Genomic DNA, 27387 nt, shown 5'->3' with positions numbered 1-27387 from the left:
TGAGAGCGGGGGGTACTAGGGTACAAGGGGACTAAATGGTAATAGAAAAAATACAACAAAGATTAAATAAAAAATAAAATACCGAACAGACTCAATTTTGCCTCTCATATAATTATTCCTAAAATACTTTTAAGAAGTAATTTTAGCTCAGAAGAGACCTATATATTTTTCCTTTTTAAAAAAAATACAGAACACTTCAGGAATGTGCATGCCCGCCTCGTGCAGGGGCCAAGCTAATCTGCTCTGTATCGCCCCGATTCCAACACAATGCGTGTTGTTGAAGCAAGCACTGCTCAGTGTTTTCTTTAAAATATTGTGAAGTTTAAGCACAGGGTGTCACAATTTCACAGGTATTTAGTAGACAATGAAAATTTCAAGATGCTACTATTATACTTCATAGACCCAATGGCCTTTCTACATGTGGTCTTTTCTACTCTATCAACTACACTTTGAGGCAAATAATCATGAACTAATAAAACTTGAATTCCAGAAAGGACAGAATTAGAATATGACCATTTTGCAATTCTTAATAAAATAATGAACCTCAGCTACTGTGGGTCTACAAAAGGACCAGGGCTGGTCTGCAAACTGTTACTAGTTCTTAATAAGAAAAGGTACATAAATTTTATATACGCATTCATACTTGTATTACAAGTTGACAGTAATTTTATTTCTGTTGAATCTTCAAAAATTTGGGACTTCTGTTTTTTGTGTCTTTGATTTTTAAATTTCATTTGTCTAAAAAATTATTTTGTTTTATAATAATAAAGTTGCCAATAGACTGAATTTTTTTTTTAATGGTTTTTACTACCGACCTGTGACAAACACTGAACTAGGCACTGGCTATTAAAATCATTAGATGAAGGAGAAGCTTGATCATTGATAGATAAGTTGGCAACCTCTGAATCGAATGATCAATCTTAACATACAAAAATACAGACCAGGTATACATAACTTTTACTGGAAGGCACTGAGTAAACAGATGGAAGGAAGACTAGACCACATGTTTATAACTGTTGAGCTGAACAACAGGGTCATTATACTCTTTGCTTTACTTATATTATACATATGTTTTTAATTTTCCACATGTAACCAACTACATGATTGGCCCTTAATTCCTCACTATTCTCTATAGCCTTCCTTTTATCACGTGACTTTGCAGTTTGTCCTGTTACAGGCATAATATATTTCTTCACTCCTCACGCTTTGCTCACCCATGACACTTGCTTTGGTCAATGAAATGAGGGCAGAAGTGATAGTGTGCCAAGCCTTAAGATAGCTTAATGTTTCCACTTGCCTTCTGTGCTTCTGCAATCATCATGAGCCTACTAGTCCCAAGGGAAGGAAGAGAGTAATGGGACTCAGCAGTGCTGAACTGACCCACAAACTCATGAGCAAGAAATCAGTATCACATGACTTTCTAGTATCATAAATTAGTACTGGAAGTATCAGAATATACTTCTAATACCTCTTAAAGTAAAATTTTAAAAAATTCTGTATGCATGGCAGGCTCTGAATTAATAACATTATGACTCTGCTTTCCCTGGCCATAGATTAACAGAAATATGTAAGAATGTAGGACAAAACTGTACAAAATAGCTATGATCATGCTTAGTTCTCTGTGATCTTGTCTTTAAGACAAATACTACACTGATTCTTTAGCTTTACAGATTAAAATGTAAATGCATACTTATCCTTTTTTAAGGAGTAACTAATGAAGGAAATATATCAGGGAAGAGAAACTAGACACACTAGTAATTAACTCTAGGGAACTAGGCCTGGTGAGCCCAAAATGATACTATACCTGACAGACAAATTGATATGTTTTCTTATCAAATTACTAAAACTAACGTTATGTGAAAGTACTACACAAATACCAGGGTTGCATTTTTTAAAAACCCAAACTTGTTAAATCCAGAGCACTTCCAATTCTATTTATTTTCATCAGCTTTATTGTCAAATTACTTTTGAATTTAAAATCTGGACTGCTACTATCAAAAAAAGGAGTTTCATTTCTGCTGGTACACTTTCTATATTTATAAAGCCAGTCTAAAATTAGCCTGTTTCCCCACAAACCACACACATACTAATTCCCTTAAAATACAGCTGAACAGGTGCTTTTAAAAATATTCTTAAGGATCATTATAAAATGATTATAAAATATTACCATGAAATTTTTATAAGTTTATGTACTATACTAAGGTTCTCTTGAGGGAGCTATCCTTTGACCCAGCAATCCCACTCCTGGGTATTTATCTAAGAGAAATGAACAATCCAAACCCATCAACAACAGGTGAATGGATAAATAAGTTCTAACACAGCCATATGTAGACTACTGTGCAAAAATAAAAATGAACAAACTAATGATGCAACACAGATAAATTTCAAAAACAGTATGTTGAGAGAAGACAGAATCACTGTATAATTCCATTTGTATACAGTTCAAAGACAGACAAAATTCATGTATGATTACAGAAAGCAGAACAGTGGTTGGGGTTGAATGAATAGAAGGAATGACTGCCAGAGCAGGAGGAAACTTTTAAGAGTAATGAAAATGTTCTGTATCTTGGTTGGGGTAGTGGTTACATGAGTATATACATTTGTCAAAACAAATTATACACGTAAAGGTCTGTGTACTTCACTACATATATATTTAACCTCAATAAAAACAAGCAAAACAAACATCTATTAGAGACCTTTTTCAAACTACCATTTCTACCAACTAAAAGACAATACTACAGTAAGCAACTGTTACCTCAGCCTTCAGGGGCACTGGATGTTCAAGCTCTGCCATGGTGTCAATAACAAGGCCAACACACTTACTACTCAAATCTAAAAGCCACTCTCTTACAAAACCATAAATCTATCAGATTAAATCCCTGTAAGTGGATGAATTAATCATCCATCAAGTTTATACTTTTATCCCTAAAAATATTCATACTAACTTAAGCTATATCCACTCAAGGTATATCAGTCACCTTCAACAGAATTTTCTTTTTAATCTAATACTATAAATATTATACCTTATTTCACCCCATCAGGTGTTGGGATTAGAAGGAACATATCTCTGCAGTTCATTACAATAATGTAGCAATGTGAAAATGGTCCACAAAAGTGTAACTTAGCACCTACACACAAAAAACTGGTCATATAAAAGCAAGTAGAGTACAAAGTAAACGGCATCCCAACTCATTCTATGAGGTTAATATGGTCCTGATACCAAAATATCTACAAGCCATTATCTATTATGAAAAGAGATGCAAAACTCCACAAAATGGTTAAAAAAACACATCTAGCAACATTATAAAAAATGATTATATACCACGTGAAGTGAGATTTATCCCAGAGATGCTAGTTTAACATCCAAAAATCAATTAAGTTAATAATATACCGTATAAATAAAAGATGAAAACCATATCATCTGAATACACACAGGAAAGCATTTGTCAAAATCCAAAGTCTTCTCATAATAAAAACATTCAATGAACAACGGATACACAGGAACTCTCTCAATGGGATAAAGGGCATCTATAAAAAACTCACAGCTAACACAATACTTAATGGTATAAGACTAAATGCTTTTCCCTAAGATCAGAAACAAGGATTTCTGTCCTTGCCAATCCTATTAAAAAATTTTAGTAGCAATGGTTGTTGGCATGGTTCAGTGGGTTGAGCGCCGGCCTATAAATCAAAGGTTGCCAGTTTGATCCCAATCATGGCACATACCTGGGCTGCAGACCAGGTCCCCATTGCAGAGATGGAAAAAGCAACCAATGGATGTTTCTCTCCCTCTCTTTATCCCTCCCTTCCTGCTCTCTAAACAGTAAATAAATAAAATCTTTAAAAAATATATTAGTAGAAATATTAGCTAGTGCAAGCTAAAAATAATAACAATAGTAATAAAATAAAAAGCACCCAGATTGGAAAGGAAAAAATAGAACTATCTCTATTTGCAAATGGCATCTTATATTAAAAAAAAAAAAATCCTAGGTGTTCCACTACAATACCATTAGAAAGAATAAATAAGTTCAGTAAGGTTGTAGGATACAAAATAAGTATATAAAAATCAGTGTATATACCCCTGCAAAAATGAACAATGCAAATATGTAACTGAGATAATTCCATTCACAATACATCAGAGAATAAAACAATTTAACTAAGAGAGAACAAAATTTATACTTGAAAAGCTACGTGACACTGTTGAAAGATTAAAGATTTAAATGGAAAAACATCCCCACACTGATCCACACATTCAACAAAATCCTAGCTAGCTTCTTGCCAAAATTAACAAGCTTATACTAAAATAAGCAAAACACACTTTGGCAAAAAAAAGAAAAAAAAAAAAAAAAAAAACAGAGTTGGAGGATTCACACGTCCCAAATTCAAAACTTACATACAAAGCTACAAAAGCAGAACAATGTAAAATTGGTGTGTGGATAGATATATAGATAAATGAATCACAATCCAGAGTCCAAAAACAAACAATTGATTTCCTACAAGAGTGCCAAGGTCATTCAAAATGAAAGACTAGTCTTTTCCAAAGAATGGTACTGGGACAACTAGATAGCCACAAGCAAAAGAATAATACTGGCACCTTACCTTATAGCAGATACAAAATATAGCTCAAAACAGATCGAAGACCTAAATATAAGAGCTAAAAGTCTAAAACTTTTAGAAGAAAACAGATAATTACACAAATTTTCAGGATTTTGAATTAGGAAATGTTTCTTAGATATGGTGCCAAAAACAAATGACAAAAGAAAACTAGATTGAACTGCATCTGTATTAAAAGCATTTATGCATCAGAGGACACCATTAAGAAAGTGAAAAAACCCACAGAATGGCTGGACATATCTGTAGACCCCATTTGACAAGAGACTAGTTAACAGAATAAAGAACTTTACAACTCAATAAAAAGACAAATACTTGAATACATTTCTCCAAAGAAAACATACAAGTGGCCAATAAGCACAGGAAAAGATGTTCAACATGACTAACCAGAGAAATGCAAATCAAAATCACAATCAGATACCACTTTATAACCACGATGATCTATAATCAAAGAGATAGGAAGGATTCTGTTCTCTCCTTGACAAACAAGAGTATCTAATAATTTTAAATGTCGAAGCAACTTAAAGGTTTAAGAAATATCCTCTGCAAATTTTATGGCAGATTAGAGCACATTATTTTTTCCTTTTGGTTAGTTTCAACATTGCTTATTCTCAACTTTTAGAAAACAAGTAATTTGACATTCAATATTTAAGAATTTTAGAGTAACTCTCTTAGCATAGTTAACTCAAAAAAATTATTCTAATGTATACATATGAGGCTTGAATTTTAGCCAAGTTTTAAATACCTGTCAGTAGAGAAATCAAAATCCAAAATCAAAAATAAAAATTTTTTTTAAAAAATCCAAAATCAGGACATTATTTATGTGCTCTATAGCTGCAGTGACCATATGGCCCAGTTTTCCCAGGACTGTCCCAATTTACACCTGTTATTCTCACATCCTACTCAACTTAACATTTGTCTCATTAAAAATTTTTCAATTTTTAACATAGTATTATAACCGCATTAAAGGAAGGTATGATGGATTTGTTATACTGTATTTTCACTTTATACTTCTACCTTCTGCCATGCCTTTGTCTAGTACTACTGTGTGGAATGCAGGTGCAGTGAACGGAGTTCTCACTTTAATTCTGGTTCAGTCTGAAAGCCAACCACCGATAATCTATCCCTCTTTCTCGATAAAATGAAGTACACTTGCACACTGGCAACTAGGAGTAGCGATTTCTATGCAGTCTTGGGTGCTGACAGAAGTGTTTGAAGCTCTACGCCACCAGTGACTCGGTGTACCTGCCATCTGAATTACAGCCATTTCTCAAATTGCAAGGCCACCATCAGTGGGGTCAGTGGGAAATGTGAATAATGTGTTTGTAAAATACATGCAGGAAAGAGACACTGTTCCTGTCCATAATATACAAAGAATATAATCTGAACACTCACTCATGCTACAGTGCTTTTGTATTTTATTTATTTACTGTATGTGTAAATCCCCAATTATTTATTTTGTTTGGAAACATTATTTTACAGCAATTAGACATTTAAGTTATTTTAGCACCTCCTTTTATGATCAAGTGCCCCAGTTTATACAAAGAGAATATATGGTCACACTACCATAACAAAACACCTCATTTCCTATCACATTATAATGGACTCTTTTATGGGGTGTGTAGTCATTAATTACATAAAGCATCTCCTGAGTCCTCAAAACCATGAACCCAAAGCCATGGCAAGGGTCCACCAATAAGCAAAGCAACTAATATCACATTATTACTAAAGTAAAGCTATTTTTTTGAACTGCTGTGATTTTTTTTTTTTATTTTATTCATTTATTTTTTAGAGAAGAGGGAAGGGAGGGAGAAAGAGAGAGAAAACACGATGTGAGAGAGAGACTGGTTGTCTCCTGCACACCACCAACTGGGGATCTGGCCCGCAACCCATGCATGTGCCTTGACTAGGAATCGAACTGGCAACATTTTGGTTCGCAGGCCAGTTGGTGCTCAATCCACTGAGCCATGGCAGCCAGGGCATGAACTGCTGATTATTGAACAAGTACAGAAAACATTCTATACCACAGTAAGTGTGGAAAAAGGAATATTCTATACAACTCAGAACAACATATGCTAAATAAATTTCCAAAATTTTATACAACAATTACCTTTCTTGTTGTTGATTCACAAAGTACTTCAGAATTACGTATTAACCCTGTGGATTTCATTCATTTTAAGCATCTAAACAGTTTAGGTAGGTAGGAGTCACGAAAAGAGCTTAAGTACCAAAATGGAGGAACTTTTTTATCACTGTAGATAGCAAACACTGTATCAAATACTATATCCAAACAGCCTTTGGAATATCATTCATTAAATGGTCTTTCAAAATAGTATCAAACACATTTGAACAAGTATAGGACAAGTCTATATATTTTTTTTAATCCTTGAAAGACAACTATTTTCCTTAAGTGACAAATTGGCCCATACTAAAAGCAAGGCCATCTTAAGTTCCTAAAGAAATTTCAAAACCTTCAAAGTCTAAGAACAGAAAACAATAAAAAACCATTCCCTTTGCCTGTAACAGCTCTTCCATTTTTAGATGAATTATCTTGATTGAACAAAATCTGAAGCAAAAAAATATCTTTGACCTTTGAAGAAAATGTACTACAGAATTATCAAAAAAGGACAGCATCCCAGATAAAAAAAACCCAGGTCATCTTTCCATTCAACTACAAAACTTATACTTAAGTCCTGGTTGGTGTGGCTCAGTGCACTGAGTGTCAGTCTGTGAACCGAAAGGTCTCCGGTTCGATTCCCAGTCACAGCCCACATGTGGGTTTCGGGCCAGGCCCCCAGTGCAGGAGGTGACCAACCAATGTTTTAAAAACCAAATATACTTTAAAATGCCAAATTTAAATGTATAACATCAGGGAGTATTTATAAAACAACCTTAATCCACATATGATACACCCTAGTTAATATTTCAGTGAAGGAGGTGGAACAAGTCTCACTTCTACTGCAACCAAGTGAGAATTTGAGGCTTGGAAAGGGCCAAAACATGGGAAACTTGACAAGTGGTCCTAAGAACATAACTCTGACAATCCTGCCTTAATCAAATTGAAAAAAGTTATTATGTCTAATACTTGACATATATGCGTATTTTCACAGACAACAATGAACAGTTGTGAAAACTTGTAAAAGAACTGCTGACTGCCTATGCTCTTGTTCATATTAAGTAAGATACTAACTAAATAACATTTGTTAAGGGAACAAAAATAATCTGCCTTGGATGGTTAACCAAAGTAACCCTGAAGAAAAATAAAAACTAGTTTCTAACCCCAGCCGTTTCTTTTTCAGCATAAGAAGCTGGGACACATTAAGTTCCTCTCCATCTCTAAAATGATACTTTGCGGGTAAAACTAATGAAAACAGATTCTATGTCTCTCCCAACTTTCTATCAGGTTTAAAAAAAAAAGTAGTAATTCTAGAAATTCCTGATAAAAATTGAAATGTACCAGAATAAGAATCAAAATCAGCTCTTTCCTCACTTTATTTTATGAACTAGGATTTACACACGATTGTCAGAGGCACAAACAGATGTACCAAGAAAGCTTGGGTCCAGTATTTGTATTGCACCCCACAGGGAAAGGAGGTTCAATGGTGGGCTCTGGAAAACAGATCCTACTCAGATTTCCAGGTGGATCTCTTAGATATATCTTATTTCACCTACTTAATTATTCATATTTCCCATTTAAAGATAACCTCACTTGAAATGTTCCCTGTGATCAGTGCACATAATAATTTAATTGTAAGGTTTTCCCCCCTTAGGAGTACATGAAATAATCACGGATTTGATGAAATAGGTATTTCCCTGGATTGCTCCTCCTGAAAATGCTTCTAATTTGGTCCATATCTTAATGTTAGTATAGTAAAACAAACCAAGCAACCAACTACTCTTGATTATGTTATAAAATATAAAGGACCTTTAAACAAAAATTAATCAACAATTCACCTGAGGCTCGAATATATCAAACTGATGAATACACTATTTAAAATTCAAGTTGGGCAAAACAAACAAAAAATACCTGCTGGGGGGGAAAATGTATGTTCTATACTCCTGAGACTGATAAAGTGATTTGGAAACTGAATCTTGAACTTTCTTCTGTTACTTAATTTTGTGAAAATACTTTTCTCAAATCATCATATACTTTGCAAAAATTAAGTTTGAGTTCTTCTAATAATATAGTCATTTCCTCTATCAGAACAAAGCTGACTCTTTCCAATGAGTGCAAGGCTCAAGATAAAAGAAAAAAAGCTCTTGTTAACTAGTGCACAGGAGAGAGCTATACACTGAGGTCTACATTCTGAGCTTAGACACTAAAAGTTTAAGTGTCTTCATTCACCTATTTAATTCTTAGAAAGAGCTCCAACAAGTCTGAGCATCAGCTTCCTCGGTTTAAGAGACTACGCATCAGCTAGCTACCTTCCAGTCTTTCCTCATCTGTTCCCCCAACACTGACTCAATGTTCACTAAATACTACGTGAGCATTCACAGAAAGGACCTACTGACATGTGACACTTACGAACCACTTTTATAAGGGAATACTGCCTAAATAAGACATTCCTACCTAACTTAATAACACCCATTCGCACCTGACGTTTAACATTCCACACACCTGAATGAAATCTAATGAAGTAGTTTCTTAACGCCAGGCCCTAAACAGCGTACAGGAGGTACATCTTAACTCAAGTAAATCTTAATTCAAAACTATACCGTTTCCCGCTGACGAAACTTAGTGAAGGTCAGAAAAAATTCCAGGCCGACTTCAATTGTAAGACAGAAATGAAAGCGAAGGCGCTCAATTCAGAAGCGAGACGAAAGGGGTCTAAAGAAAAAGTGAGCTGGAGGTGGCGAGAAGCGCCACAGGGCCCAAACAGGCTATTCCCGCTCCGAACATCAAGTGAGCAACTTTTCCAGCACCGCGGGACTGCCGACTCCCCCAGTCCTCCGGGGTGGTGACGGCGGCTGGCGTCCCGGAGACGGCTCCCCACGCCGGGAGCCGGTCCCACAGCAAGGAAAGAATAAAATCACCAACGAGCTGGTGGGGGCGGGGTTGCAAATGCTCCTTCCCATAGAGGATGGGGGAGGGGAACGGAGTAAGCGACCCTCTGGCCCCCAGTCCAGACCCGGGGTGGGGGGTGGGGTGCTGCAGTCACGCGGCCTCGCCGAAGGCCGGCCTCGCCGCCAAGGCCCCCAAGACTGGCGTTGGGGGGACGGGGCGGGCCCCACCGAGGGCAGGCGGGAAACGGGGTGGCGGGAAGACGAGAGAATGGCCCAGCTCGATCGCCGCACGCGAGGCCCGGACCCTACCGTGCCTTCAGCGGGCCCCGGGATCTCACAAAAGGCCCCCAGCCTCTTGAAGGGACGGGCTGAAGAAGCCCCCACAACCCACACACACACACCCCCGCTCGCCTCACTACCCCCACCCTCGGACAGCGCTCCGCGGGCTCGGCGCCCCACGGAGTCGCGGGGGAGCCAGGGCCGGCAGCGCGGCCGCAGGGAGCTGACGCCCTCCCCGACGCCCGGCGCTCGGAGGGCGCAGGATCCCCGACACGCAGACAAAATCAACAAAGCACCTGCCGCTCTCGAGAATACATGCCACAGGCCCCGACCGGTGGCGCCCCGACGCGCCGCTGCCCCGGCAGCAGGGCTGCGCTGACGGTTTGGGGGGAGGGGGCGGAGAAGGGCCCCGCGCAGCGGCTAGCCGGCCACGGAGCCAAGCCTTCGTCCGGAAGCAATGAGGGAGGGACCCCCACGCCAGAGACTGACCTTGGAGTCTCCGTTGCACAGAGCCATCGGGGCCGGGGCCGCGGCGGCCAGAGTATGAGACGGGGCGGGAGAGGGCCAGTCGGGTCGATGCCACGGGCCGCGATTGAGAAAAGGGCCTGGTTGACGAGCGGGAGGGCTCGGAGAGAAGCTGGCCGCCTGCGAAGCGCCGAATGCAGTAGCAGCGGCGGAGCGCGGGCCCCAGCACCGCGGGAGAGGAGACCAGCAGCGCACACGCTACCCCCGCCTCCTGCTTCCGCCCGGGCCGGCCACTGGGAGGAGCCAGAGCCCGTTTGGCCCGGCAGCCGAGTCGCGAGAAGCCCCCGACTTGCCGCCGCGGCTAAAAGAGGCGGGGCTTTCAGCTCTGGGCCCTTCCTCCAGGTCCGCCCCGCCGCAGGGACCGGTTCTCGAGAGAAGAAACACGCCCAGTCATGCCTGCCCGCCCACAGGAGGAGCGGCCTGCAGCGCCGTGCCAGGATCCGGCCGCCAAACTCCCGCCCCCTGCCTCCGTCTGGTCCGCCCCTGGGAGGTGGAGCCCGAGGCGCCCCGGGTGGCTCCTCCCCTCCCGCCCCCTCACCGGGGGCCACCGGCCCTAGGAGGAGGGGTCCGAGGAGCCGCGCCCCGCCCCTTCTCTGCCGTTAAGGCCAGCCCGGGAGGAAAACCCGAGCCGCTCCAGTTCGGTGTTTTCCTGTCTATCTGCGGCTTCGGATCGCTGCGAGAGGCTGGCGCTAAGGAGTTGGAGACCTTAAAAGAGCTGGGCTCATCTCAGGTTTGGGGACCTGAAGGAGGCCAAGACCGTTTTAAACAGTTTCGTGGTAAAGTCTCAAGGGATGTCAAAGTGAGATTTGACAACTTAGATCCCTAAAAAGTTCCACAACCGACACAGAATTTCCAAAAGGAAGAGGTTTGGGAGCGGCAGTCAGGTGGGAAGCTGAGCCAGGGGACTTGTCCTGAAGCTCAGTTTGCACAGCAAACAATGCTTTTTATTTGGATTGCTTGTTCAGAAAGGCTTGCATACCTTCCAACTACTCTTTGGGACCCGTCGAGACAAAGTACTGTTTTGAATTTGGTCACCTGAGGAACTAAATTGGGGTTGGGGAAGAAATAAAAACACTTAGAACGGCTTCCAGTTAGCAAAGCTTTTGAACAAAAATACTCAGTTACAGAAAGATAAATTTGCTGAGCTCATGCTGTGTCAGGCTCTAGGCCGGGTATTAAGGGCCCAAAGTGAGACAACCCTGACTTCCAAAATCTCATTTTATTCTAGCCAATCCCATGAAATTAGTGAGGTAGAGTTGATGTTCATATCAACTTTTTAACTAACGAGGAAATTGAGGTTCAGTGAGATAATGTGCCTTTCTGCTCTTGGTATAGGATAATGGGAGCCTGATCTGGGAAAGTTTAATTGTACAATATTTACAGGAACGAAAGGCCCAAGACTCTAGTGGACCTCTTGACTAAACAAAAGCATTTCTGAAAAATGGATCCTTGAACTTTCTAAAGCCATGGATACTGGATTCTCTTGGTAGATCTGTATGAACGATCTAGAGAACAGTCTACCAGCCGGTAGAAGAGATCCAACTTACATCAACCCAGAATGGAATGTAATAGGCCAGCCAGCATTAACAACTGGCCAAGTCCCATCTATGTTAGGTAATGCCTAGTTTCAATATATTCCAGTGGTCACATGTTTATGGCTAAGAATATCCGCATGTACCAAAATCCTTTTATGTTCTTCTGCAACTTTTGACTGTATTGACCCCTCCCTCTTTCTTGAAACTGAATTTTCCTTAAAATATATCACAGAGGTATCTTTTCACCTCTAGGATTGTTCCTGGTCACCTTTTTCTGCCATTCTTCCTGTATCTATCCTACAGGTGGAGGCTTATGTGATGGTTTTCTTCAGGATTTCCATTTCTAACCCTCTTCTCACGTTTCTCTTTACCTATATTCCCCTGTGGCACTTATTTAAACGTATAGAATTGCTTAAAAATACCCTTAATAGGCTCTATGTTTTGATAGCTCTCTTCTGAGCTCTACACATCTCCAGTTAGGTATTCAATGACATATTGGGCCCCAAACTCAACAAGTCCAAAACAGAAATTCCCAAATGTCTATGCCCAATCTCACTGGCACTGTGATACTAGAGGGAAATATTCAATTTTTCACCCATAAGCTACAGGTTTTTCATAGATGCCCCATATCAAATCAAGGCAGTTTCCTTCTATTCTAATTTTGCTGAGAATCTTTATCATGAATGGATATTGTTGAATGCTTTTTCTGTATTTATTGAGATAATCATATGGATTTGCTTTTTTCAATTTGTTAATATGGTAAATTACATTGATCAATTTTGAAATGTTAAACCAGCCCCACATTCTTGGGATAAATTTAAAGTTATCGTGGGGTATTTGCCTTTTTATATATTGGATTGGATTGCTAAAATTTTGATTTTGTATTTCGCATCTATGTTCACGAGGAATATCAATTTGTAGTTTTATTGTAATGTCTTTGACTGGTTTTGGTATCAGGGTAATGCTGGCCTCAAAGAATAAAGTTGAGAATTTGTGAAGGATTAATTCTAGAAGAGTTGGTATAGAATTGTTTTGGTTTTTTTTTTAAGATTTTATTTATTTATTTTTAGAGAGTAAGGGAGGGAGGAAGAAAAGAGAAACATCGATGTGTGAGCGATATATTGATCCATTGCCTCTTGCACACCTACAACTGGCAACCTGGCCGGCAACCCAGGTATGTGCCCTGATTGGGAATAAAACCAGTAAACTTTTGGATCACAGACCAGCACTCGGTCCACTGAGCCACACCAGCCAGGACTAGAATTGGTTTTATTTCTTCCTTAAATTTTTCATAGAACTCATCAGGAAGGCCACCTGAGTCTGAAGTTTTCTTTGTAATAAGGTTTTTAACTACAAATCCCATTTTTGAAAACAGATAAAGGGCTTTTGGAGGGTGGGATTATAGAGCTCTTTAGATTATCTTTTGTTTTTTTGAGTGAGTTTTGGCAATTTGTGTCTTTCAAGGAATTTGTCAGCTTCATCCTGTTGTCAATTTATAGGCATAATGTTATTCATAATATTCTCTTACCTTTTGATATATAGAATCTTGCTTTTTTGTCTGATCTGCCAATTTCTGTATTTTAATTGGAGTGTTTAGATCATTTACATTTAATGTCATATTGATATGGCTAGGTTTATGTACATGAGGGGGGACCACCCCAAAAAATGGAATTTATTTATAAAAAATTGTGTATTTATTCTTACATGTTTAAAGTTCAGTCACCTTCTAAGTACTCCCCATTTGATGCAATACACCTATTGAGACTTTTTTTCCACTGCTCAAAACAGTTTTTGAACTCAGTGATTTTGATGCCTTTTAGTGCTTTTGCTTTTTTTTGTTTGTTTGTTTCACCTCTTCCACATCCACATTGGCAAAATGTTTCCCATTGAGAACTTTTTTCATCTGGAAAAACAAAACAAAAAAAAGTTACTTGAGAAGAGATCGGTTGAATAAGGAGGGTGGGGCCTGGGAGCCATGTCGTTTTTGGTCATAAACTGCTGAATACTCAGTGTGGTGTGGGCAGGTGTACTTGTAAATCACCCATTATAATATGGTCAAACACACTGAAAGAGTCTTCAAAGAAAAATTTCCTAAAGCCTAATGTAGCCTCTCGCACCACCACCAGCTGGTACGCTGATACAAATGGTTCCTAGAACACTTACCTAGTGGGAGAAGCCTGTACTACAAGGGGCCCCACTCCAGAAGATAATTTCGTGGTTTTTTTGAGGGGGGTGCCCCCTTGTATAATCTGAAGATTCTCAAGGCAGTAGGCTGGGACAACTAAGTGGCTCATCTCTTTATTTTTTTCTGTTTCTAAGGAATCACTGTCCTTCGAAGCTTGATATCCAGTGTTTTGAAACCATTGTTTTATATATTTTGCCTGAGGTTTGTTTTGGTTGTTTCAAGCAGGAGAGTAAATTCAGTTCCTGTTACTACATCTTTGGCAGAAGTAGAAGTCTAGAAACTTTATTTAGTGATTAGTTGAAGCATCTTAAACCTATAATGTCTGCCTTTCTTATATATATTTTTGATCAGGGTGAAGATTGTCCTGAATTCAGAACAACTTAGGAAATACAGAATAGTAATGCTGATTCTTATAAATGTAATTGTGTGGTTCCTAACCCCAACATGGTCATCAAGAAACACTTGATAACATCCACAGAAAGAAATTTCCAGATTTGGTGTGTATCATATCATTGAATATTTACTTTAGGTATAATTAGTGGTCATCTCATTTCATCTTTCAAAATGTTTACTATTTTAAATCGCTAACAAAAATTAACTTTTAAACTTATGAAAAATATTAGATGTCAACTTAAAACGTGGAAGTACATAGTTTTCCAAACTCCTTTTAGAATAGTATGTGTTTTTCAAAAATCTGTAAACATACCCTGGCTGGCGTGGCTCAGTGGATTGAGTGCAGCCTGTGAACCAAAAGGTCTCAGGTTTGTTCCCAGTCAGGGCACATGCCTGATTGGGGGCTTGCAAGAGGCAATCAGTTGATATTCTTCTCGCACATCTATGTTTCTCTCCCTGTCTTTCTCCTGCTCCTCTCTCTAAACATAAATAAATGAAATTTTTTTTTTAAATTTAAAAGAATGTGTAAACAACTACTCAAAAATAAAATTTAATCATATATCCCTTATTAATGGCTTCCCATTCATCTGCGGATAAACTCCTCTAACTTCTACTGTTGCTTAAATGGTACTTGGGGATTTGGCCAGCCCTTGTTTACCTTGTAGCCTGTTCTCTTACCACTGCCCCTTCATTCTACTCTCTAGCCATATTAAACTGCTTTAGTTCCTTAAACAGGACATGTTCTCTCTTGTTTTGGGCCTTCGAACCTACATATCTTCCATCTAGAATAGTTCTGTTCCCCTCCCTGCAACTCAGCAATCTTGGGATAGATCTCTTCCTCTTTTGTGCTCCCACAAGCCTTTCCCCTTCATTAGTCCTCACCACCCTCTGCTGTATTTACCTGTTCACTTGTCTCTGTCCACAGAAAGTCCTGAAAGCAGTATCATCCCAGTAGCAACAAGCAAATGTAGCACCCAGATACTGGTTTTTAAATGTCATTCTTCAGCAAGAGGAACCAGGACTTTTTAAAGAAATGACTGATTTTGAGGCCTAGGCAAGGTAACTGGGAACATTTTTTGTGCCAGGAAGTAAGCAAGTGCTCAGAGTCCAATGAGGACATGTCAGAGGGACACAGGAGTCAGTCTGAGAGGACTTTTACTGGCCAAATCTGGGACGTTATATCAAAATAAATAGTGATGGGCCCTGGCCAGTGCGGCTCAGTTGGTTGGAGTGTCATCCTGTAAACCAAAACCCCAAAGAAGGCACATTGCAGACAATAACAGGTCTGTAATTTTTCGAGTTATCTATTGCCTTGTAACAAACACCCTAAATCTTAGTGGCTTACACTTTTATTTTACTGCAATTTGGACAAGGTTTAGCAGGGGCATCTCCTCCCTGCCCTAATGTAGATGTACTACAGCCAAGAGCTGGGCTCCCCTAGACCTCAGCTAGAGTGGCCCGAAGGCTGGGAGCAAGAATCATCAGTAGGCTTTCCCACTCACACCTCTGACACCTGAGCTGGGAGACTCAGACAGCTGAGGGCCGCAATAGCTGTGGCCTATCTGACATCTCTGCCTCTATGCGGTCTCTTCCTCACCACAGCTTCAGGGTAACAGGATTTCCTATATGTCAGCTCAGGACTCCAGGGGAGGGAAGGAGAAAGAGAAAGTGCAAGTATGCCACATAGAAGCCGCCTGGTCCTTTGTAACCTACCATTGGAAGTCACACTGGTTTATTTCTCTGTAGCATTGGAAGTCACACAGGTTTACTCCTCTGCATTCTCTACATTGAATGAGTAGCAGGCCCATCTAGATTCATGGAGAGGGTTCTAGGAAAGCATGTGGAACTAGAAGTGTGGTTCCATGCTTGTAAAATACAATTTGCCACGGTAATCTTAAAAAAACGAAGGTCAAGGGGGGACTGTGAAACTGTTCTAGATTGAAGGAGAATAAAGGCACATGACAACTATGTGAAATACAAGCTCCTGGATTGAAAACTTTGGCTATTAAGGATATAATTGGGACAACTGACAAAACTTTAACACCTTCTCAGAATGAAAGGTATATGGGAGCTCTTTGTATTGTTGCTGCAACTTTGCTCTAAGTTTGAAATCACTTCAAATTTTTAAAAAATACAATGCACCATAAAACTCGTGGTTTAAAAATTTTACAGTTAATCCTTTCATAGAGCAATAAATGATTGTGTAATAAAAATAACCCCCCAAGTTCCATTTATGGTACATTTATATATATATTTTAAAGATTTTATTTATTTATTTTTAGAGAGCAGGGAAGGGAGAAAGAGGGAAACATCAATGTGTGGTTGCCTCTCGAGCGCCCCCTACTGGGGACCTGGCTCCAACCCAGGCGTGTACCCTGACTGGGAATCAAGCTGGCAACCATTTGGTTTGCAGGGCGGCACTCAAACCACTGAGCCACACCAGCTAGGGTCATTTATATTTTTTAGTATCATGTTTTATTAAAGCAGAAGAGCACTGAATGTTGTTATCATTATTATATTTTTATTGATTACCCTTCTATTCCCTCTGTTCTCAACTATGTTCTCAAATTTGGGTCACCTTCTCTCACAGCCAAACTGACACCCTCCTGGTGAGAATGGATTCAGCCAAATTCTGTCCTTTCTTGTCACTAGGAAAAAGAGGGATACAACTTTTGGTATCTGGCCTTTGAAAAGTTTCCAAAGCGCGTGACCAAAAACCCCATAATAATAATTGTAGCAGTGGTAGTGGTGGTAGTCGTAGTAAATCTTATAACATTTATGTGTCAAGGCATGATTCTCAATTTTTAAAATATATTAACTCATTTAATCCTCACAATAGTCCTAGGAGATGGGTACCGTTATTATCCACTATTATTATCCCCTTGTTATCCGTTTTTGATTGAGAAAATTGGGAGAGAAATTAACTAACATAAGGTTATACAGCTACTAAAACACATAACTGAGATTCAAACCAGGCCAATTTGCTGTAGCCTTTTTTATTGTTTATTAAACATTGAAAATGTACTTTGCCAAACAATCTTTAAAGCCACAAGTATCACTGGGAACATTTTAAAGCACAGCAACGGCCCTGTTACCCCTGTTTCTTGCATCCGTTTGCAGTGCTATGATTTTTTTTTTTAAACCCTCAACTGAGGATATGTTTTTATTGTTTTTAGAGAGGAAGGGAGTGAGAGAAACATCAATCAGTTGCCTCCTGTATACACCCTGACCGGGGACTAAACCTGCAACCTAGGTATGTGCTCTTGCTGAGGATTTAACCTGCAACCTTTTTGTGTACTTTTTGGGATGACACTCCAACCAACTGAGGACCCCAGCTAGAGCTGCAGTGTTATGATTTCAATGGATTTTTGAATTGGTTATTCTTAAAATTCATGGCACAAATTCATTGGATATATATGCTTGTGTGTGTACATGTATATGTATGGTAAAAAACACATAACAAAATTTATCATTTGAACCATTTTTTAAAGAGATTTTTATTTATTTATTTTTAGAGAGAGGGGAAGGAAGGGAGAGAGGGAGAGAAACATCAATGTGTGGTTGCCTTTTGTGCACCCCGTATTGGGGACCTGGCCCACAACCAAGGCATGTACCCTAACTGGGAATCAAACCAGCGACCCTTCGGTTCGCAGGCTGGCACTCAGTCCACTGAGCCACATCAGCCATGGCTCCATCTCAACCATTTTTAAGTGTACAGTTTAGTAGTGCTAAGCATTTTCTCTGTTGTGCAACAGATCTTCATAACTTTTCCTTTTGTAACATTGAAATTATACCCATTGAACTACTCCCCAATTCCCCCTCCTTTCAGCCTCTGCTTACCACCATTCCATTTTCTGTTTCTATGAATGTGACTACTTTAGATACCTTATGTAAGTGGAATCATATAGTGTTTGTTTTTTGTGACTGGCTTATTTCACTTAGCATAATATGCTCAAATTTCATCCATATTATAGCATGTGACAGGATTTTCTTCCTTCTTAAGGCTGCATAGAATATTATATATTTATGTTTTGTTCCACGTGTGTGTATGTGTAAACAGCTTCAGGATATTCAAGTGACATTTTTACAAAGAAAGAACAGGTAAGTTAATCTCTAAAACATATGAAGCACATTATAATAAATTAAGAACAAAAAACACTAATATCCCAATCAAGTAAGGGGGAGATAAAATTGACAAATTAAGCAGTACAAATAGTTAATAAACATGATATCTTAAAATATTTGGTGTCATTTTCTCAACCTTCTGAAATGCTGTAAAATGGCAGAAGAAAAAATTTAATTAAAAAATATGGCAATATTAGAAAATCAGATAGGATGTCATAAGCAGAGAAAAATGTTGCCTGGTTGTATTGGGACAACCACTTTAGAAAATGTTTAGCAGTTTGGCAGTTTCTTATGCAATTAAACATATACACATCATATGACTCAGCAATTCCATACTAGGTCATTGCCTGAGATTAATGAAAATTTATGCTTACAAAAAAGCTGGAAATAATCCAAATGTCTTTGAACTGATGAATTGATAAAAACATGTTGGTAGATCCATACATTGAAATACTACTCAGGAAATTAAAAAAAGAAAAGCAGCAGAGGATGGTAGAGGGGAGAGAATTAACAATACAGGTGACAATGTGGATAAATCTCAATGTATTATGCTCACTGAAAGAAGCCAGGCTCAAAATGCTACACAGTGTATGATTTCATTTATATGACATTTTGGAAAAGGCAAAACTATAGCTAGAGAAAAACAGATCAGTGGTTGCCAGGGGGATTAGTAGAGAGGCTGGCCTCAAATAAGTACAAGGGAATGCTCTGGAGTGACGAAACTGTACTGTACATTGATCACGGTCGTGGTTATACACCTATTTGTCAAAATTCATATAACTGTACACTAAAATTTTACCATATATAAATTACACCTCAATAAACCTGACTCTCCTCCACCCAAGAAAGCAATTAAAGTTTCTGAGGAATATATAAAAGATATAGCCCTGACTAGTGTGGCTCAGTGGATTGAGTGCTGGCCTGCAGACCAAAGGGCCACCAGTTCAATTCCCGGTCAGGGCACATGCCTGGGTTGTGGGCCAGGTCCCCAGCAGAGGTGTGCAAGAGGCAACTGATCAATGTTCCTTTCCCTCCCTTTCTCCCTCTCTCTAAAAATAAATAAATAATTTTTTTTTAAAGAAGATATAGTTCAGATGATAGTGAACTAGAAGACCAGTCAAGAAATCTGCAGCCACACATAGGTTTAGGAGGGGTGGTGGCATTAATTTTTGCACTAGAGCCCAGGGTAAATCTTGAAGCTCAAAGATCACAGACCAGACAGTGGAGCACTTCTGGGGAAGTTTTCCTGTAAATCCATAGTTCTAATTCCTGCTGTCAGGACTTGAGCTGTATTGGTTTCTGTGATTTTGCTGAGCCAGGTCTCCCAGCCTTCCACTGGTTCTGGAAAGTCATCAATATCCTTCCAGTAAAATTCTCTCTCTTCCCACTTTTGATTTTGTTTTTGTTTTATGAAACAGACTGAATAGTAGAACAAAAAACAGCAGTTAACCAATTTATTTTTTTTGTTTTGTTTTTCTTCTTTTCATTACAGAGAATTTTAAACATGTACCAAACAAACAGAATGGTATAATGACCTCCCCTATCAGCAAGCCTCAATAGTCATTGGTAATCTGCCATTCTTAATTCATCAGACCTTCAGCACCCCAACACCCATGCAAATACTTTTTCACAGTTCCTTTTTAAATATGATAATGTTTACATATTTTGAAATACACAGATTTTTTAAAATAGACTTTTTAAAGCAGTTTTAACTTCATAGCACAACTGAGCAGAATGTACAGATTTCCCATATTAACTGCCCCCCATCTCCACTCATACCTAGCCTCCCCCATTATCAACATCCCCCACAGAGTGTGGTACATTTGTGACAATGGATGAATCTACATTTATACATCATTATCACCCAAAGTTCACAGTTTACATTAGAGTAGACTCCTGTATATGCTATGGGTTTGAACAAATATATAAAGACCTGCAACTGCCATTATAGTCATTATAGTATCACACAGAGTAGTTTCACTCCCCTAATCATCTTCTGTGCTCATCTCTCCTCCTAACCTCTGGTGAAATGCACATGTTTTAACAGTATGGTTCCAATTTTTTTTTTGAAGGACATGGTTTGGAAGTTTCCGATGACGTAGAGCAAAAAGAAAAAGTTATGAGAGAAATTTAAGTGATAAAGCTTATAAACAAACTAAAAGCTTATTAGAATTTCCAGGAGGGGTTGATGAATAGAGAAAAAGAGGAAAAATCAAATATATTATAGGAGAAAATTTCCTTAAATTCAAGACAGGTTTGGAACTTAGTAAATGTTGACTAAGATTAACAAAACAAACATACATGCACATACCTTTATACATCCTAGTGAAAATTCTGAACACCAAGAATAAAGGTAAACTCCACAAGATCCCAAATGAAAACAACAGGACACAGGCAAAGGAACAAAAATTGGATTGACATTGAATAAGAATAACAATATATATCATAAACAGGAACAGATGCTTTTATCCTTGCAAGAATACAAAATAAAATTACATCATAGTTTTGCACTTATCATAGTATAAACTGACAAGTTTGAAAATATGAAGGGTTGATGAGGGGCCAGCAGATGCAAATAATCACAGTTGGAGTATAAAATGGTATAAAACTTTTTGGAGGGCTATTTTGCAGTAATATTTTAAATATACATACCCAGAAATTTTACTTCTGTACTCTGTGTGTGTGTGTATCAGGGGTATATTGGGAAAACCATCAGGCTAGAAAGTGTGGTCATCAGTATCATCAGTATGAGACGGGTTGGTAAATTTTAGCAATCCATATAATGGATTCTGATAGGCCAGGATCCTTTGTTCGCCCTTATGGTTATTCAGGTGTGGGCAATGGAAGAAAGTCAATGTACAGGAGGGACAGTTGAAAGCAAGGAGAGATCGTGGCTCCCACCAGGACAGTTTTTTGTTGAGCAGTTTCACCAGCTTCACCAGAACACATCAATTAGGGAAGACTAATTTTCCAAAGGAAAGGGAGAATTATATCAACATCCGTGAGTAAGGGGCACTGAGTATACAAAAAGAACAGCTGTTTATGACAGTACTGGCTGGAGGTCCTGCAGTTTCAGTCTTGTTTTCATAGTGGCAGTGATGGTTTTTCCACGCCAGCTGAAGTACACTGAGTGCCTGGTTGGGGAGCACTCCCAGATTTGTAAAGGAATATCTCAGTCTGTCCCACAAAAAGACTTCCATGAGGTTATTGGAGAAGGAAACAGCAATTTGGGTATGGCTTAACGTTGAAGACTTGTCTCTGCTCCATGTGGTATCAGCAAGGGTCATCAACGTGGGGCTGGAATTCACTTCCAAGATAGTGCACACGTGGCTGGTGCTGTTAACAAGGCACTCAGACACCACTGAGTCACAGGCCTTAGTTCCTTTCCAGACAGTCTTTCCTTTAGTGCATGGAACTCAGTACCAGGAGTGACTTTCTCAAGAGACAGGAGATGGAAACTACCAGTTTCTTAAGACCTGTGCCTGGAAATCAGTCCAGTGTCACCTCAGCTGTATTCTCTTGGTTAGCCATAGAGCCCAGACTCAAAGGAAGGGACATTGGCCACACTCTCAAAGGAAGAAGCGATAAAGAATGTGCAAGCTGTGTATTAGAAGAGCCACATCAGGTTCAGGGGAAACAATTTCAGTTTTTTATGGGTCCTCTAAAAAGCCTTGAGAGTTTAGATGTGGAATATACATTATGTATGACCAGCTGGCTTACTATGTGTAATATCCGATGCAGCGCAGGAGCCCCAAACTGGGGAGCTGCATAAGCGTTCATAAGTGTTCGTGATATGCCAATAAAACCACCCCGTGGACTAGCAGATGTAGACATGCCGTTTATTACTCACATTACAGGGGAGTGCATCAATGGCAGCCGCTGGTGCGAGAGAGACCGCCCCCGACTCCCTCCATCCGAGACTTGTTTTAAGGGGTCCCAGACAAAGGAGGTCGGTTTCCTATGGGTGACTCTGAACTACATTACCTCAGTATAAGGTCGAGAAGCAGTCTCAGGGGACGAAGCCATTCCCAAAAGGCAATAAGGAGGAAGTTACAATCCATTTCCAAAACAGTACACATTCCTTCTGGCCGGCAGCCCTCTGACTAGCCCTCAGTCGAGAGGGGAAAGGGCCTTGTATTGACCCCATGCCTAGCATCACATTACATTGCCACTTAGTTGGCCATTACATTAACCTTAGTTAAACCAAGATTGCACCATATGTTACATCAGAATTTCCTGACCCCGGACCCCAGCCTCCAACCCCTAAGCTGCTTGGAGTGAAAATTCGGCTCCTAAAGGGGAGGACGTGACCTAGAGGGATTTGGTCTCTTTTTGATGCTCTATTATCACTTGAATGTCAGCTCTGAATTACCATGTAGTAATATTTAAAGCTCAGGCAGATGGTGAAAAATGTGTAAAGACTGAGGACAATCATAAGTATCAGATATTTGGAAACTATTTTGTTTTTAATTTGTTAACCAACACCTAACCTGGAGAATAAATGTCAAGGATCAGACCTGGCTGGTGTGGCTCAGTGGATTGAGTGTTGGCTGTTGGGGGCCAGGTCCCCAGTAGCGGGTGCGTGAGAGGCAACTGCACACTGATGTTTCTTTCCCTCTCTCCCTTCTTTCTCCTTTCTTTAACAATAAATAAATAAATAAATAAAATGTTTCTTAAAAAAAAAATCAACCTTGGCTGTTGTGGCTCAGTGGATTGAGTGCTGGCCTGAGAACCAAACAGTCGCTGGTTCTATTCCTAGTAAGAGCACATGCCTGGGTTGCAGGCCAGGTCCCCAGTAGGGAGGGAGCACACGAGAGGCAACCACACATTGCTGTTTCTCTCCCTCTCTTTCTCCTCCCTTCCCCTCTGTCTGAAAATAAATAAATAAAATCTTTAAAAAAATAAAATAGTGTGATCAACCTTAGTTAACCAAGTGGACTATAAAAAAATTGACTAATTGTTTCACCTTTATTTGCTGGATACAAGATATATTGGCTATTGTATGGACTCTTGGCTGGCCTGTAAATAGTTGAGAGCAATTGAATTGTTTTTGAATGATTTTAGACAGCAAGTTTATGTATATTAGTCTGTTGAATTTATTAATCTGTTTTGTTATTTATCATGGTCAGCATGATAACATGTTTTAGTTTAGAAACTTCTAGCCAGTGTAGACTCCTATGTCCTGGACTTTTCCTGGCAGGTCAACTGGACTTCTAAGAACAATGAATGAGTTACTGCCCTGTCCATGTAGCTCAGTTGGTTAAGTTGGTTAGTGTGTCCCAATACACCAAGGTTGTGGGTTCAATCCCCAGTCAGGGCACATAAAAGAAGTGACCAACTGATGAATAAATAAGTCCAACAACAAATAGATGTTTCTCTCTCTCTCCCTCCCTCTCTGCTGTCCTCTCTAAAATCAATCAATAAATAAAATGAAAACAATGAGTTACTGAAACATTTGTTGAATACTTGGAAAGGCAGAATGAGGTTTCTAAATTACAGGTCCACGATTGATGTGGTAAGTACATGAAGGCCATATGAATACATAAGAATAGTCCTGAGGGTTTGCACTACAAAGACACACATTATTTAATGTGGTAATCCATAGGTACCAATTACTAAATGAATTTATTTGGTCTGGGTGGACTTAAATTTTGTTATAGCTTCTGACTATCTAAGAAAATAATTGGATTATAGCTTATTTCATTAGTCCATGTTCCTTTTTATCCTTGATGCCTCTAGAGTTCCTTTGAGGCTCTATGAAACATCAGTAACTATATCATTATCAGATACCGGAGATATAGACTAGGCGTGTTGGGGTTAGTAATGTTAACTATAATAATATAATTATAGTTATAAACTGATACATAACAACAGTTAATATGAACTATAATAGTAACCAATAGGATTACTATTAACTATAATATTAACCAATAGGATTACAAGTAGGGGCTAGAAGACAAATACAACAGATTTGGTAATTCAAAAATTTTATAGCATACTAATATCCTTCCACTGGCAGCCAGAATTGCCCCATTTCCTTTTGAAATTTCTCAATAAAAAAAAGAAAATCCTAACAATATGCAGATAAGTTATTACACATAATTTGTTAAATAGTAGAAGATGACTTCCCTGAATGGGAGATTTTTATCTTAAGGTTGAAATAATTTATCAATTCCCAGTGTGATTTTAAAATATGTCTACAAATTCTTTGATATTCCTCCCTAGAAAAGTTGAAGTTTTATTCTCCTTCTGTTGAGTGTAGGCTGGCCTTGCTGCTCTTAGATCACTAGCTCTGGTGGAACCCAAGCTGCCATGTCAGAAAGACTCCTAAGCAGCTGTACAGAGAGACTCCCATGGTGAGGAACTGAGGCCTTCTACCAACAGCCATGTGAGTGTGCTGCTTTGGAAGTGGGTCCTCCAGTGCCAGTCAAGCATTTGGGTGACTTGAACCCCTGCTGAGATCTACACTACAACTTCACGAAAGATACTAAGCCAGAACCATCCAGCCAAGCCATTTCTGAATTCAAAAGCAACAGCAACTGTGAGATAAAATGTTTTAAGGTGCTAAGTTTTGGAGTAATAAAATAAAGATACACAGCAAGGATTAAGAATTTTTCTTTTTAGCCCTGGCTTGTGTGGCTCAGTGGATTGAGCACTGGACTGCAAATCAAATAGTTGCTGGTTTGATTCCCAGTCAGGGCACATGCCTGGGGTTTGGGCCAGGTTCCCAGGTGCATGACAGGCAACCATACATTGATGTTTCCCTCACTTTCTCCCTCCCTTTCTCTCTCTATAAAAATAAATTTAAAAATGTTTTTTTAAAAAAAGAATTTTTTAAAATGGCACACTTATCAATTGAAGAAAAACATTACAAGCACCAGATGGGAAAAAGAAGTTACTTACAAAAGAAACAAAATCAGATGAATATTTCTTTCATATCAGTAATAGAGGCTGGAAGCCAACAACTACACTTTTTAGACAAGCAAAGATTCAGTTTATCTATACATACTCTTTTCAAATATAATGGAAGAAACTCTATAATGATATAAAAATGGAACCAAATTTAATCATGACTATGCCAAGATCTTGGGGATAAGTTAAAGAACAGTGAAAAAAAAAGCTATTTTGTAATATGTTAAGTTAGATCTAAATGAAAAGAGTGTGTGAATGAGACTTTGTAATTTATGTTGTAAAATTAGCCTTAAAATAATTTCCACCTACATACATAACTTAGTATTAAATTTTCTAATACATTCATCATTCAACAAGTATTTATGTATAACTTACAATGCATATGTACTTTAAAAGAAAAAAGTTTTTCAGCCAAGTTCATATGCCTTTCTTGTCCATAAATGGAACTTCCTTTAAGAACTACTATTCCTAGAAGATCAAAAACTATGAACAGTAAAATGACAACAAACACAACTATCAACAACTGAACCTAAAAAACAAAAACAAAAACAAACTAAGCCAACAACTAGAATAGGAATAGAATCATAGAAATGGAGATCAGAGGGGAGGGGAAGGGGGAAGAATGGGGGAAAAGGTACAGAGAATAAGCAGCATAAATAATAGGTACAAAATAGGCAGGGGGAGGTTAAGAATAGTATAGGAAATGGAGAAGCCAAAGAATTTATATCTAGGACCCATGGACATGAACTAAGGGTGGGGGGACTGCTGGGGACAGGGGTGGTGCAGGGTGGAGGGGAATAAAGGGGAGGAAAAAAACCGGGACAACTGTAACAGCATAATCAACAAATATGTGTGTCTGTGTGAGCGCGTGTGTATAAAGAACTACCATTCCTTAAAAAGTTTTTCTTAAAATTTTTCAGTTTTAGCTTCAAAAACTTTCTTGAAACATGGCATAACATTAGTTTTCAGAAACGAAGTGTTCATATAATTTGGTTTCCTGTCTAAACTCTAGGTTACATTTAACAGGTGTGTAACTTTTTGTATTCAAATTTTAATATCCACCTTCATGAAACCAATCTTTTTTCTCTAATTTTGAGTTGAAGAACATTTATTTCAACATTTGTATGTGGGAGAGGCCATTTTATCTCTTAAATGATGTGAAGTTCGGTTATGTTTAAGTATAGGGTTTGTGTTTTAAGAATTAGTTATCCAGTGGAAAACATAAATATTACATAAAAAACTATGTTATATATAAACTTTTTATAGGTAATGTATTTTCTATATGCGTTATGTGCCATTGTGTCAGCTCCAACTCCTGTCGACTCTATGAATGACTGATGTCTACAACATTGTCCTGTCCCCAATATCCCTGCTTAGGTCCTGTAGACTCATGTCTTCTCTTTCATTGAGTCAATCTATTTCATATTTTATCTTCTTTTCCTGCTACCTTCTACTTTTCCAACATTATAATCTTTGCTAAAGAACCTGCCTTCTCATAACGTCTCTGAAGTAGGGTATCAGTTTTATCATTTTTACCTCTATGTTTCAGGCTTAATTTGCTCTAGGACCCACTTGTTCATCTTTCTGGCAGTTCAGGTTCTCCGTAGCTCTTCTCCAACAAATGTCAAATCAATTTTTATCACCAATAATGCTATTGGTTCCTTAAGCTTATTTTCTCTTATTTCAATTATGAACTGAACATGAAAATTTTAATACTTGGCTCTTACAAGAACTTTTACAGTAGCTCAAAAATAGTGGGATGTAACGAGATGCATAATTCCAATCTAATTCCAGTCCACCCAACGTAGTGGATGGGGT

At 38.9% G+C, this 27387-nt stretch overlaps 1 protein-coding gene and 1 non-coding gene across 2 annotated transcripts in view; both read right to left on the bottom strand.

Annotated features, from left to right (window-relative positions):
• The window catches only part of GMPS (guanine monophosphate synthase), a 48492-nt gene extending 37830 nt beyond the window's left edge, over positions 1–10662 (bottom strand). Inside the window, exon 1 of the mRNA XM_054579901.1 lies at positions 10384–10662. Within this exon, the coding sequence (XP_054435876.1) occupies positions 10384–10410 (27 nt within the window). The 5' untranslated portion in view covers positions 10411–10662. The remainder of the gene's footprint in view (positions 1–10383) is intronic.
• Positions 181–285, bottom strand: LOC129077352 (U6 spliceosomal RNA). Its single transcript, XR_008529820.1, has one exon. It is a non-coding gene; the product is annotated as a U6 spliceosomal RNA (small nuclear RNA).
• Positions 10663–27387: the final 16725 nt, after the last annotated feature.

This window comes from Pteronotus mesoamericanus, unplaced genomic scaffold (assembly GCF_021234165.1).
Source record: "Pteronotus mesoamericanus isolate MK-2021 breed Mesoamerican mustached bat unplaced genomic scaffold, CSHL_Meso_final contig_116, whole genome shotgun sequence".
NCBI lineage: Eukaryota > Metazoa > Chordata > Mammalia > Chiroptera > Mormoopidae > Pteronotus > Pteronotus mesoamericanus.
This window is presented reverse-complemented; position numbering and strand designations above follow the sequence as displayed.